Here is a 15,108-nt window from a genome sequence, read left to right as displayed (position 1 = left end):
TCAAAATAAAAACATACCATACACTTGACTTATTTAAAGTGTACAATCCAGTGTCTTTTAGTATATTCAGAGTTTTACAACCATCACCACAATCAATTTTGGAGCATTTTCATCATCTCAAAATGAAACACCATATTCATGAGCTGTCACTCCATTTCCTCCCATCTTTCCCCAACCCTAGGAAACTACTAATTCACTTTCTGTATTTATGAATTTGCCTATTCTGGACATTTCATATATATGAAATTATATAATATTGGTCCTTTGTGACTAGCTTCTTACACTTAGCAGTTGTTTTCAGGGTTTATGTATGTTGTAGCATGTATCATTCTTAATGTCTTTTTATGGCTGTATAATATTTCATGATATGAATACAGCACAATTAAAAAAATCCATTCATAAAAAAATTCATTCATCAGTTGACGGACTTTTGGGTTGTTTCCATTTCTTGGTTATTATGAATAATGCCACTGTAAAAAGATGCTCAACATCACTAACAGGGCAACGTAAATCAAAACTATAATGAGATTCTGTTTCACACCCACTAGGATGACTATAATCAAAAAGATGGAAAGTTTTGGTGAGGATGTGGAGAAATTGAAAATTTCATACACTGCTGATGGGAATGTAAAATGGTGCAGTTACTTTGACGAATCATCTAGTAATTCCTTCAAAGATTAAATATAGAATTAACATATAATCCAATAATTCCACTATTTTGTGTGTGTGTGTGTATACCTACCTACATTATGGAACTGAATATATGGGCATACAAAACTGGTACAAGAATAGTCATGGGGCATTATTCATAATAGCAAAAGTGGAAAACAACCCTAATGTCCAACAAATGATGGAATAAAAATGTGGTACTTCCATATAATGGAACAGTATTCAGCTATTAAAAGAATTAAGTATGACACATGCTACAAAATGGCTGAATCTTGAAAACACTATGCTATGTGAAAGAAGTCAGTCACAAAGGACCACATACTGTACGATTTTATTTTCGTGAAATGTTCAGAATAAGCAAATCCACAGAGATAAAGTGTTTAACAGGTATGGGATTTCTTCTGGGGGTGATGAAATGTTCTGGAATTAGTGATAATATATCAAAAACCATCAGACTGAACATTTTTAATAAAAGGTCAATTTAAAAAATAAAAATAAAAGGTCAATTTTATGGATGTGATTATATGTATCTCAATTAAGAAAAATAAATTTTAAAAAGTGGAAAAAGAAAAAGTATAAAAACAAGAAAAGAAAGGAATGACAACCAATTTCATACAGTTATAGGATATTCTAGATTATTCTCAGAGAGGCTCTTAGGAGCTTAAAAATTCTCTCCAATGTTCAAAATGGTCCCTTAACCAGATCCCTTATTCTAGTCAATGAAAAATTCTGGTGTGTGACAGAAGATTATCTTGGGTCACAACACTTAGAAACAACCCACCACCACCTACATGCCAGACATAATCCAGGGTTAGGGACGCAAGAGTGAACAAAACAAAATCCTTCCTCTCATGGAGCTTACAACCTAATGGAGAGAAGACAGTAAGTAAAATATACTATAATAAAGAAAAAAGAAAGGAAACAGTGAAAGGAGTAGAAGGTAATATTTTGCATAGGATGATGGATGAGGAAAGAGAACTCTTTCAAGAGTCCTGAATGAATTGAAAGAGATCCATGTGGATATTTGGGAGGAAAAACAAACTAAGAATAAGAAACTACTAGCATAAAAATCCCAGGTAGGGAATGTGTTTGAGGAACAGCAGAGATAAATGTGGCTGAAACAGCATAAGGAAGGTGAAGAGTGGTAGTATATAAGGTCAGACAGGTGGTAGGGAACAGATCACAAAGTGCCTTGTAGGCCACAGTAAGATTCTGGCTTTTACTCTAAGTGACAGGAGCCCAACAGAAGAAGATCTGAGCAGACAAATATTGATGTCACTTTTTTCCAATGTTTACACTGTGTAGTAACATAAGCTGTAGGGGATTTAGGGTGAAAGCAAGAACACCAGGTAGGCTATTACAAAAGTTCAAGTAAGAGATAACAGTGGCTTGGACCAGGTAAAAGAGAAGTGAAGTTCTTGAGAAGTGGTTGGATTCCAAATATATTTCAAAAATATTCTTTACACTAATAATTACTAATAATTACTGCAGCATATAAGCTAAGATGGAAAGAATTAAGACATTAGAGAGGATGTGGTATTTATGGGTAAATATGTTTTTACTCATGTCCTAAAACATGTGAATTGTAATCCTGTTCTTAATTTTTTTGCACTTAAAATACAATAGAAGCACAAGGAAAAAACCTAAAAGTATAGTCACTAAATATTAAGAGTGACTATGTATAGACAGTGAGCTTGTGGCTTTTTATATTCCTGTTTCTGGGTGTCTGTATTTAAAATGTTGCTATTAATGATCCTATCTCATTTATATAATTTAACAGTTAAAATAAATTAAACCAAACATTCATGCTACATTATTCTTCAGTTGCCCATCTTTGCCCATCCCTAATCACAGGAGAATAATGCTTCTTCAAACTGTCATTTCAATAATCATTTCAACCACAGCGGGAGGGACAGAAAAATTAAATAGGCCTAATCAGTCTACACTTCTGGCTTCACTAGTTTTAGTAAGTTAGGGCAAGTGCCCATATCTCTGCCCAAGAACCTTCTGCCAATGTGAATAAAGCATATGTATAGTTAGCATTAAGAACAGTTGCTCTCAAAATTATAATCACTAGCTACTAACATGTTAGGGAAAAAATGAAATTAAAATTCTTACCCCTTTGACTGGCCATTTGCCCGATTTTCAAAAAATTTTATCTCCAAAATATCATTCACTCCCAAAGAATGAACTGCTTCAGTTAAGTCTTCATCTGTTGTCCACTGCAAAACATTTCCTCCTCATTAACTATCAAAACATCCTAGATTTTTACTGTTCCAATTTAGTTCTTTTTTAGATTTTTTAGATTTTTTACTGTTCCAATTTAGTTCTTAAGGGAGAAACAAACAGGAGACAGTCAATGCTCAGTGCAAATCTAAGTAGAGATACTGCCAATTAGTCTTTTTTTTTCTTTAAAGATTTTATTTATTTATTCATGAGAGACAGAGAGAGAGGCAGGCTCCATGCAGGGACCCCAGGACTTGATCCCGGAACTCCAGGATCACGCCCTGAGAGGAAGGCAGCCACTTAACTGCTGAATCACCCAAGCATCCCTAGTCTTTAATTTTTAAATGGCATAAAAGCACCTGAAGACCTAACTTCATCCCTTGATAAGAGTTTCAGAAATTAGAAGGTATATATCCTTAGAGATAAAGAGATTTTTTTTTTAACTCAAAAAATTTCTGGTCTCTCCCAACTAAACTGCTACAATGTTAAATTTTTAATAAAACCAATCTCACTTATCATTTCTCTCCTTAAAGCAAATTATTTAGGGAAATAAATTCCACCTTATGTTTGAGTATAAGATATAATTTTTTTTAAAGACTTTATTTATTTATTTATTTATTTATTTATTTATTTATTTATTTATTTTTAATTTTTATTTATTTATGATAGTCACAGAGAGAGAGAGAGAGGCAGAGACACAGGCAGAGGGAGAAGCAGGCTCCATGCACTGGGAGCCCGACGTGGGATTCGATCCCGGGTCTCCAGGATCGCGCCCTGGGCCAAAGGCCGGCGCCAAACCGCTGCACCACCCAGGGATCCCTGTTTGAGTATAAGATAAAAAAGAAACCGAAAACCACTAACATGCACTGAGTACCTATCATGTACTTTATATCAAATATTTAACGCTTAAAACAATATTATACGTCCTATTATTATTCCCATTTCATATATGGTGCAATGGAGAAGTTAAAAAGCTTGTCCAAGATCACAAAAGCAATACAAAGAAGAACTAAGATCGAGTCTTATTTAGCAATTGCACTCCTCACAACTACCCTTACACTGTCTCCAGTATTATAAAACTGCTCAGACTGAGTGGTTGGGGATGTAGTTAGTTTTTTAAAATTGTAAACATTTTAAAATAAAATGCTGCTAAGGAAGACGAGTGATAAATTTTGATTTCTAGACAATTTTTAAACTTTCAAATGTATGTACTAAACGTTTCTGAGGGCAGCCTGTGTGGCTCAGCAGTTTAGCGCCGCCTTCAGCCCAGGGCGTGATGAGGACCCGGGATCGAGTCCCGCATTGAGCTCCCTGAATGGAGCCTGCTTCTCCCTCTGCCTGTGTTTCTGCTCTGCCTCTCTCTGTCTCTCATGAATAAATAAATAAAAATCTTAAAAATAAATAAATATATGTTTTTGAGTAGACATGTAGACTCCATAGGAACATTTCTTTTTTTTTTTAATTTTTATTTATTTATGATAGTCACAGAGAGAGAGAGAGAGGCAGAGACACAGGCAGAGAGAGAAGCAGGCTCCATGCACCGGGAGCCCGATATGGGATTCGATCCCGGGTCTCCAGGATCGCGCCCTGGGCCAAAGGCAGGCGCCAAACCGCTGCGCCACCCAGGGATCCCCATAGGAACATTTCAATGAATATTTAGGAGTTATACTAATAAAATAATATACACTGAACACCCAGGTAATAAAATTCCCAATCATAAAAAAACCAAATTAAAAACAATGTATACAGCAGTAGTTCCATAAATTAGATTTCAAATTTAAAAGCAAAAATGAAGTTCAAGTTTGTAATATCAATTAGTTAATGAAAACTTACTTTTTTAAAGATTTTATTTTTTAAGTAATCTACACACCCAACATGGGGCTAAAACTCACAACCCCAAGATCAAGAGTCACAGTTCTGGGGATCCCTGGGGGGCTCAGCGGTTCAGCGCCTGCCTTTGGCCCAGGACATGATCCTGGAGTCCTGGGATCGAGTCCCACGTCAGGCTCCCGGCATGGAGCCTGCTTCTCCCTCTGCCTGTGTCTCTGCACCTTTCTCTCTCTCTCTCTAGGTCTATCATGAATAAATAAATAAGTAAATCTTAAAAAAAAAAAAAAAAAAGAGTCACAATTCTTCCAGACGGAGCCAGCCAGGAGCCCTAATCATCAAAACTTTAAAAAATCCCAGGTCAGTAGTGACAGCTGGGTGGCTCTGTCGGCTAAGCATCTGCCTTCAGTTCAGGTCATGATCCTCAAATCCCAGATCAAGCTGAGTGTCAGGCTCTCTGCTCAGCAGAGAGTTTGCTTCTCCCTCTCCTTTTGCCCCTCCTCACTCGTGTCAAATTTATTTATTTGTTTATTTATAAACAAAATCTTAAAAAAAAAAAATTCCCAGGCCATATTATTATTTCTGAATTCTGGTTTCAAACCTCATGTATTTTTCTGCGTCAAACTAGGATAGCGGACATGTAGAAGTACTAAAGTAAAAAGGATATCTAATTTAAACTCAAAATATTATTTAACTGGAATCTCTACCTAAACAAGCTGAATGACCACAAAATCCAAAACTAGATTTGGAATTTATAACGTTTAAACATACTTGAATTTTTCTCCTCATTGCATAAACAAGCATACAGAACAATTCTTCAAATTTTTATTTTATAAAACAAAAAAATTAACTACTTGATCAGTTCAAAACCAACTACTAATAATTTAATTCATATGTTGAAAGTTTACTTACCCATGTTAGATTTCCAATATACAATGCAATTCTCTTTCCAGTATACGTATAGACAACATTTGGTGCTGCTCCTTTACCCACATCATCACCAACAGTTGGTGGGAGAGTGTCCATGTAATCACGGTCTTCTGGGGCATCTCCATTATTTGCAGATGGAGAGATGACATCATCATACAAATCTATCTGATCATGCCCACCATATTCAGCTTCCTGAGGCACAGAAATAATACTCTAAATTATACAACAGTCAGACAACCACTAAATAGATTTGAATACAAATTCATTCAACTATTTTGTTTTAAAAATCTGGTAGAAGATAAAGCCCCAAAGATCTCAGTATAAATCTTCTCTTACTTAACACCATATATGTATTCTTGAGTGGTACCTATAAAGTGAATTTCTAAACAGTAAATTCTATTTTCCCATTTATATATATTATAGGAAATAATGTTTCTTGGTAAAAAGAATGGTGTGGAGACGAAATAATAATATAAAATTTTTCTTGGAAGTACAATACTCTTAAAGTAGAAGTAATAATACATGAATATAAATAGATGGGCTTCAAAAAAAAAGGACAGAAAATAGCAAACAAAACTCAAGAGTCATTATAAATCTTTAATATTTAACTGCAGAAAAATACAACTATTATTTTCTATGGTATTCAGGATCTTGTTGTCCAACTCTGTGAAAGGTATTAGTTTTAGAAAAAAGCACCATGAGCTAAGCCAAAGGAAAGGGGTGAAGAAATCTGAGTACATAAATAATTCCAAATGTCATAATAAATGAACAAGGAAAAGAAAAATAAATGAGTTAAACTATCCAAATTAGTATCTAGCAATAGTTTCATTATTCTCAGTCAACAAAGAATTAATGCTTACCTGACTTATTAGTTTTCTAGTCAATTTAGCAAGAGATACCTAGTCAATTTGCAAGAGAAAAGTGGTATGAACAAGAATTTAGTAAAGCTCTTCCACTGAGTGTCACCAGCAGAATTAAAAAATGCTAGTGGATGCCACTTACATGCCTGAATGGTGAGCAGGGAAAGAAGGAAAGCAAAAAACAGAAATGTACACAGGAGAAAAATTTAAAAAGGAGGGTCCTAGCATCAATAATGAAAGAAAAACAAAATGCAGACATTGGCAAGACAGAAATAATACTGCCCTTCATTTAAACTGCCCTTAGTAAGGGCCACAGGCTTCACTAGCCAGAAGAGGAAGTACTTTTATCTTCCTTTCTTTCCATCACTAAGTATCTAAACAAATGTGAATTATTTCATTTTCCTTATGAGGTAGAGTATTTGAGATAATAAAAGAGAAGCAATTACAATTACAAAACAACAAACTTGAGAATTTGGATATAACTTATAACCCCTCAATAACAGAATTTATTAAAGACAAATTACTATATAAATGGCACATAAGGAGAGCTATAAGTTCCAATAGTTTTAAGGACTCTTACAAAGATAAAGAAATGAGGCAGAGAAAGCATTTGTAACATGACTATAAAGAGATCAACAAAAATATTGTTATTACAGGCCCCAGGAGAACACAGCTATTGTTTTGTTATCCAGAAGAACGGCAGAGTTAAGAATTTTTTTTCAAAAGATAAAAACCTAAAAAGGGAAATACCAATTATACACACAGCCAAAGGAATCTGAAATTTACAAAGTCATTTTCAGGTAATCTTCTGCATAACTGAGTTAACCAATTTACTAATTATATAACACCATCTTTACATAACATTTTGTTATGAGGCAGAAGGTCTGTAAGGCTTATTATCTAATAAGGAATCCGAGATGTCTAGGTAAGTCATAGAACAAAGCCATCTTTAGCAATGGGCAGAAATAAGACAAGTGACTAAATTATGCCTGGATTTTGTTTGTACAGCATCAAAATAATCTTCTAGAACTGAGTTTTTGTTAAAGTAGCATGCTCAAATTGCAGTGACAATAAAAATTAAAAGGAAAAGGAGTTTTGTTACGAAGTTTCAGTGTAGCTAAAGCTTCAGGTGGCATGACTGCACAGTGGTGCCATACATTTAAGATACTAAAAAGATTCCCACAAGGGGTAGTGGGCACTTTAAGCTCTTGCAAGCTAGTTCTGAACATCAACTGCAATTACTTCTACTACTACTACTACTACTACTACTACTACTACTACTACTACTATTATTCAAAGGGAGTTGTGTTTCCCTCCTCCTCAGCAGACTATAGTCACAATACATGGTCTGAGGGAGAGTAAAAAAGAAGCAAGGGTTATTTAAATTTACACTTTCAAGTAACAGGTTAACACATTATTTGATGTTTCATTACTTGTAAATCTAGGAAAATGTTTACATAAGTAGACAATAATTTATAAGCATAAATGCAGCTACACTAACCTGGTGAATCATAATCACTTACTATTTTTGTCCATCCACGAATTCCTATGTTGACACCAACCAATTTTCTGTATTGATATGATTCTACCAATATTTAGGATCAGCCATTTTGTCTGGTAGTTGGACTGCTTCCAACTGGTTGAAGTATGATGCTAATTGAGACCATGGTCCTGGGGTTTGATATCCATGTGGACTAGTTAGCTTCACTCTGTTCCAAGGCCACAGCCTGTACTTCTAGCCCCAACGGTATGCATTTGGATGTGGTGAAAAAATATTAACGAATCTGAATACATTTGCTGCCATTACTAAAAATGCAACTCAAAGTACATACTCTTGAAGTATCAGTAATCTTTCTTTTCAGCTTCAGCATATCACATCTATCCTCCACATTAAAAAAAAGAGAGAGAGAGATACAGGACTCCTCTACTTTCTGTTCCCACTTTAAAAAGGAGGGAAACACACATACTCTGAAATTATGCAAAATATGTATCATAGGTCATATACAAGGAATGTGACCTCTGAATGTCCAGTTACTGAACATTAGCTTCTACTTTGTCAAAGAGAAATGGTCAACAGTGTCAAGTTCTATTATGGAAAAATCTTTTCAATTATTATCTTTAGAAAATTCTAATGGCATTCGAAAACAAAACAAAAATCAATTATTGTCCCTCTAAATATTTTAGATGACAAATGCTGCCCAGTCCAACTATCTATTTTTCATAGTAACTAACCTGATAGAGCTGCACATTATATATAACTTCCAATAAAAAGCAGTTCTCAGGGTTTGTTAAAAAAAAAAAGAAATCCAGTGTTACTTTTCATTCCTTACACTCTAAATCACTACAATCGCTCTAACAACAAGGCATCCTTTCAAGATTTTACCCTTCAAGATTATGTTCTACATGATATACAAGTAGCTGCTGCCACATCAGAGAAAAGACTTTCCTCCAAGGACTTATTTTTAGGCATATTTTCCTTAATCATGTCCCATAAAATCTTAGTATCAGACATCCTGTGTATACATTCTGTATACCCTTACTGGGTGGGCTGACCATGGAATAACTGTACTACACTCTGTGTTCTCCCTGACACGCCCAACATGGCTTTGGGTGATCCTAAATAACAGTATTCTTGCATTATATGAATACTAGTAACGGTATAGCAAGAGCCACTGGTTTCAAAGCCCCTCTACTGAAGGAGGAGAAAGAAGAAGAAAAAGAAAAGAATGAAACGAAGGAAGAATGAGGTGAAAAAAAAAAAAGAGGAATTTAACAGCCATTTCCATTTGGAGAAATATAAAGGGGGGAGGTTTTACATTTTGCATTTACAAAATGTATTCTATACCGAGGAAGAGAAATACTAGCGTGCAAAATCCAGTAGATCATCTAATTCATATCTATCTTTATAGAAAAATACCATTTTTTGCATCTACTTATGTTCTAGTAGATTTGAAAATTAGTTTGTAATCCCTGTGAAAAGGTCAACTAATGTAAAGAAGCCAATGTGATACTAAAAATATGCCACACAAACCACAAAGTGGACAATTCATAGGCAGTTGAATAAACTACGCTCATAAATCATAAAACTGAGTGGGAAGAGTTCCAGATCCGCTTAATATTTTTACCAGTTTCTGACTCAATCTCTACCTACCTTATTCTCAACTTTACAGCCTTATCTCAAGATTTTCTATTAAACATAAATTTATCAGAAATAAGGTTTCAGTAACACTTGTACAATATTTTCCAGAATTGGCTAGACGACTGGCTAGAGTAGATACATAATGATTAAATATAAAGTATAGTGATTCATGAAATAAAGGCAAGTTGACTTATGAGGATGTCTGGGTCTCTAACTTCTAAGTGAACTTTTTCCCAGCCACAAACTATACACATTTTCATTTTAAAAGTCATCAAATTACTAAATCAGCACAGCTACCAGTGACCTACCACCAGACGAATCGATAACTAAATTCTATATTAAGAGCTTTTGATCTCCAAACAAGCAAAATATACAGTTCAATGTATACAGTGTAAACTTTCCTAAGGTTCCTAGAATTGACTTTCCCCATCAATAAAAAACATACAGGAGTGTTATAAACACATGACCTATCAGTGTTACAATTAAGTAGAGGCTTCTCATCCGCACTACAGTGCATTGTCAGAGTAGACTATCCGAACGTTGAACGTTGTATCTCTCCTTGTTGGCATATAACGCATACTCAAGAAATGTATTTTGAACAACTGAGCTTTAAAATTTTTTATTTAGTCTTAGTCAAAATAAAAGTCTGTAGTTATTAAATATTAGGCTAGTAACTACCACATTAGAGTACAAATCCCAGTTCAAACTGGACTGACACATACTATAGAGGCTGAAACAGAACTGCTTTCTTCTCAACTCCAAGTTCAAGTAATGTAGAGGTTTGGAAGTAGTTCAAATTCTCCTTCCACTGGAGCAACTAACTGTTCTCTTTGGTTACATCCAAAGACCTTCAATTTGAAAACTAAAGAGCACCCATGAAGAACAGCCAAATCTCTTATGCCTTCTCCCTTTCTTCAACCTTATTCTCCATTCTTCAATTCCATCTGGTGAAGAAAGGAACTCTATAGTTTCACTAAACTTAATCTCACCCCACCCCCAAATGAAAATTTCTTCTAAGACAGTTGACGGTCTCATACATTTTGAAACAGGTTTATACTGTGCTTAACCAAAATACACACCTGAAGAAAAAACTTCATAAAATACCATTTGAAATAAAACAAAATGGAAAATACAGTCTACAGAGAATGTCAAAGTATACAAATGCAATTAAAACTGCAGCTCACAGTGAAAAAGGACTTTTTTTTTTTGAAGGTTTACAGCAGTTCAGAAGCCAAAATAAGTCAAGGTTGGTTATACTTAGTAAAACAGTTTACTTAACGACAGTTAAGAGTCATAGTTTCCTACAGCAACCAGTAGGAGTAAGAGCACCAGCTCACAATAAAGGGAAAATTAAATCAATCAGTAAGTAGTAATTCTGTAGTTGCCTTTAACTCTGATCAAATTTTGGAAAAATATTTCTGTGACAGTAACTTTTTAAAAAAGAGGATGAACCTTGAAAACGGCCAACTATCCTTTTGGGGCCATATTTTGTATAAGAATTACGACAGCAAGCAGATTACGAAGACTGAAAATATGCAAAATAATAACAAAAACAAAGCCTCTATTTAATCCCATTTATCTGTTCAAAAGTATGAAGACGTTACTGGTAAAATTCTACAACTGTGTGTGAGATAAGATGCTGTAAGTTCAAGTCAACAAATAGCTACGTTTTTAAGAGAACCCTACAAAATAGCTCATCATCAGGGCCACAAAATTTTAATCTCTTGTCCTGCTCCATTAGCACTAGTTACAGCACAGGGAGAAAGTAAGCATCACTGCTTCTAGCTATATGTATTAGAGAAATGGCCATCCCAAATTAAGGATGGGAACATCTTTCATGAAAAGGTCCTGAAAAACGCTCAATTTCTAAAACTGTACCCAAATTCTTCTTTCATCAAACTAAAAAAGGCAAAGCAAATGTATTACCTCCTAAGGAAAGCTAATGAAGGCCGCCTTGAACGTTTAATTGCTCCTCTACTTTCCGGTATTGGCCCTCTTTTGGATGGAATGTTATACCCATTTGATTAAAAAAAAAAAAAATTCCTAGAGGTCTTTGTCTACTGAACCTTCAAAAGCAGTAGAATCTGATTGTAGAGCCCAAGACCATTTTCTAACTTGTCATCGACACAACTCAGGCATCACGTACCCAAAATATAAACGCGGTAACAAGACGTTAAGGCTTTTTTAAAGCTTAACGTTTGATTACAATACCCAGCCTGCGACGAGTAACAACCGTTTCAAGTTAATTGGGAAATATCTTTCTTTTCACCCCCGGGGGAGGAGGGGGAGGGGCACAGTCATTCCTGAAAACGAGAACAGTTAAGGATTTCTAGCTTTCCCTATTTTTTCTTTTCTTTTTAAAATCTTGAGGCCCTAGAGACAAATAAAAGTCCTGAATGGGACGGAGGGCAGGGGGTGGAACCCCCCCCCCCAAAAAAACAACAAAAAACACCTTAACCAGCAGAACTGTAGTCATAAGCTTCTCTTACAGATCTGGAATATAAAAATAAATAAATAAATAAACTTTTCGGTGCACTGTCGTCAGGCACCATTTAATTCTGAAAAAAATGTGTTTCTAGGATGGGGACAGCGGGCTTGGCTTCCACGCCACTCCCGTCGCAGCAGCGAGACCTTCGGCGGGGCCGCCCAGCTCCGCGGCGGGTGTTCGAGCCCCCGGGGCGGACCTTCCCTCCTCACCTTCTCCGACCTGAGGCAGAGCCCCTCGGAGGGCGTCTCGCATTGGCTTCTAGAAATCAGGTCTAGTTTGCAAACCCTTTAGGGTCAGCTACAAAGGATTTTGGGGCAACGTCCTTTATTGCCATCCTGATCTCCCGCGGAGAGAGCCACCAGCCTTTTTTTTTTTTTTTTTTTTGAATTTTCCTTTTTTTTTTTCTTTGAATCTTTTTTTTCAATGTTTCCCGATTCCTCCCCGCCCCCCGCCGGCCCCCCGGAGCAGCGCGCCTCCAGGTCCTCCAGGCCGCGGCCACCCCTCTCCACAGGTGTCTTCGCCGCGAGGGCCGCGACCCCCGGGGTTGGAGGCGGCCGCGAGGCCCCGGCGGCCGCGCCGACTTGCACACGCCCGAGTCTGAGGAGGACTTGTTGCGAGCGTGCCGGCGCCCGGGCCGCCCTCGGAGAGCGCGAGGCGGCGGGCGGCGGGCGGCGGGGGGCGGGGAGGGCGCCGAAAGCCGGTGGCGGCGGCGGCGGGGCCCAGGAAGCGGGGCGCGCGGGATACAAAGGGCCGTGAGCGCGGCCTTCCTCGAGGCGGCCGGGCGCAGGGGGGCGCGGCGGGAGGAACGGGAGCCCGGGCCGAGGCGAGGGCCGGGGAGGACGCGGTGGCCGGCGCGCGCCCCGCCGGGCTGCGCCCCCGGCCCCGCGGCGGCCCGTTCTCCCCGCGGCGCACACGCGGCCTAGCGCGGCGGGAAGCGCCCGCCGGCCGCCGCCAACAATGGGGAGGGCGGGGGAGCGGCGGCTGCACGCGGGCCGCCTCCGCGCTCCGGGCCCCCGGCCCCGCGGCCCCGCGGCCCCGCAACGACGCGGCGGGGCGAGGGGCGGGGGGCGCCGCGGCGGGGGCTGCGGGGGCGGCCGGCGCGGCCTCGGCGGCCGGGGGGCGCACGGGCTGCAGCCGCGGCGGGGCCCCGCGGCGGGGGCGGCGGCGTCCGGCCCGCAGCGCCGCGGGCCCGGGCCTCACCCACCTGGTTGAACTCCTCGCCCACATCCGCGTAGATGTCTATGTGGTCCACGCCGTCCGCCATCTTCTCTCGGCCGAGGCCGCCGCCGCCTCCTGCAGGTCCGCCCGCCGCGGCAGCAGCAGCCGATCTGGCGGCGGGGGCGGGGCGCGCTGCGTCACTTCCGAGGCCCGAGGGACGAGGCGGGGGCGGCCGGGGGCGGCGCGGGGGGCGCGCTCCGCTCCGCTCGGCTCGGCGGGGCCGCTGGCTGCGGGCTGCGGGCTGCGGGCTGCGGGCTGGGGGCGCCCGGCTCTCGGCGGCCCCCGCAGCCGGCGCTCAGGTTCCCGCCTCCCGGCTCTTCCCCAACGACTCTCGGAGCCGGGGCTTCCGGGCGGAGGGCGGTGGAAGGCCCCTGGCCGCGACCCGCCGGCGGCGGGAACCCCGCATTCGGAGAGCGAGCGCCCCGAAAGCCCAAGTCAACGTTGTTGCCCGCGGCGCCGGGCGGTCGTTCGGGCTCCCGTTTGCAAAGCTACTTCGGCTTGCAAGCGACGTCGGCTCCTTGCCTGCGATTCAGCTTTGCACCTCGAGCTGCAGACGCCGACCGCTCTCACCGCCTCCTCTCCTCCCCCCCTGCCCGCTCGCTGCCCTTCGCCTTTCCCCTGCTTAGGCCTCAGGTGGTTGTCTCTGGAGCAGTGCAAAGCGCTCTAACTTTGCAGGCATCCTAGAGCCCACCCGACAGGGTGCAGGCACCTTGAGCAAGGTGGGTGGGCAGGTGGGGGGGGCGGGGGGCTTCTCTCTTGGAACCATAGAATGTCCGAGCCAGGAGGGAACTGCACAAGGTGTCACTGGGCCCAATCACACGGCTGTTGTCCAAACCAAGGAACCCAGGCCGCACGGAAGGTGATGAGTTAAACTGGGACCACGTGGTCAATAGAGAAGGCTTTGGGCCAGTACCTGGGGCCCAGATGTCCCCCCCCCCCCCCCGGTTAGAAACCGTACCCCCGTCCTTTAGGTCTGTCTCCTCCGCCCCCCCCCCCTTAAAACCCCACCAAGTCAGAGTGTTTGCTCAGGTATACAGGGAGCTTTCACACCATGAGAAGCCAAGGAGTGTCCACCTGTACGGGGCAGGTTGGGGAAAGCGTCCTTGGAGACTTAGAGACCAATGTGGTGATGTGGACCCCAATTACTAGTTTACCAGCTCCACGGCCTCAGTCCGGGTACCCACCCTCTCTGTCTCATGTTCAATGTCAGAGACCTTTAGGTCCGAGGTCATAGTATCTGCTTCACCAAGATTGAAGGTGGGTGGTGGATGTTTAAATAAGATAATACACGGGCAACCCGGGTGGCTCAGTGGTTTAGCGCCATGCTCCACCCAGGGTGTGATCCTGGGGTCCCGGGATCGAGTCCCACATCGGGCTCCCTGCATGGAGCCTGCTTCTCCCTCTGCCTGTGTCTCTGCCTCTCTCTGTCTCTCATGAATAAAATAAAATCTTTAAAAAAATAAATAAATAAGGTAATACACAAACCCCCATCCTCTTCTATTTCTTTCCATGGGATTTATAGAAGAAAAGAGCCACTTGTGATAAAGGGTGAGACCTTTTTGAGATTGGTAAGGGGGTAGGCACCACAGGCCAGTCGTAAATGTCCATATCCCAACCCCTGGAACCTGTGACTCTCTTACTTTATGTTGGAAGAAGGACTTCCCAGGTACGATTAGATTAAGGGTCTTGGCTTGTCCTGGATTTCCTGGTAGGTCCTAGGTAATCACAAAAGTCCTTCTGAATGAAAGAGG

General features: G+C 41.0%; 1 protein-coding gene across 11 annotated transcripts in view; it reads right to left on the bottom strand.

Annotated features, from left to right (window-relative positions):
* CPSF6 (cleavage and polyadenylation specific factor 6) overlaps positions 1-13,494 on the bottom strand; it is a 56,796-nt gene extending 43,302 nt beyond the window's left edge. For 4 of the 11 annotated variants that reach the window (XM_072741894.1, XM_072741891.1, XM_072741893.1 and 1 more), the window contains exons 1-3: positions 13,344-13,477; positions 5,635-5,844; positions 2,788-2,891 (exon numbers count right to left, since the gene is read on the bottom strand). In XM_072741894.1, coding sequence (XP_072597995.1) covers positions 2,788-2,891; positions 5,635-5,844; positions 13,344-13,403 — 374 coding nt within the window. In that variant the 5' untranslated portion in view covers positions 13,404-13,477. Of the gene's footprint in view, positions 1-2,787; positions 2,892-5,634; positions 5,845-13,343 lie in introns of all 11 variants that reach the window. The other 7 variants (XM_072741900.1, XM_072741898.1, XM_072741899.1 and 4 more) reach the window with 3 other exon arrangements.
* Between the last annotated feature and the right edge of the window lie 1,614 nt (positions 13,495-15,108).

The sequence above is a fragment of the Vulpes vulpes genome, chromosome 16, assembly GCF_048418805.1.
Source record: "Vulpes vulpes isolate BD-2025 chromosome 16, VulVul3, whole genome shotgun sequence".
In the NCBI taxonomy this organism is placed as follows: domain Eukaryota; kingdom Metazoa; phylum Chordata; class Mammalia; order Carnivora; family Canidae; genus Vulpes; species Vulpes vulpes.
The sequence above is the reverse complement of the archived record's forward strand: the minus strand, read 5'-3'. Positions and strand labels throughout refer to the sequence as shown.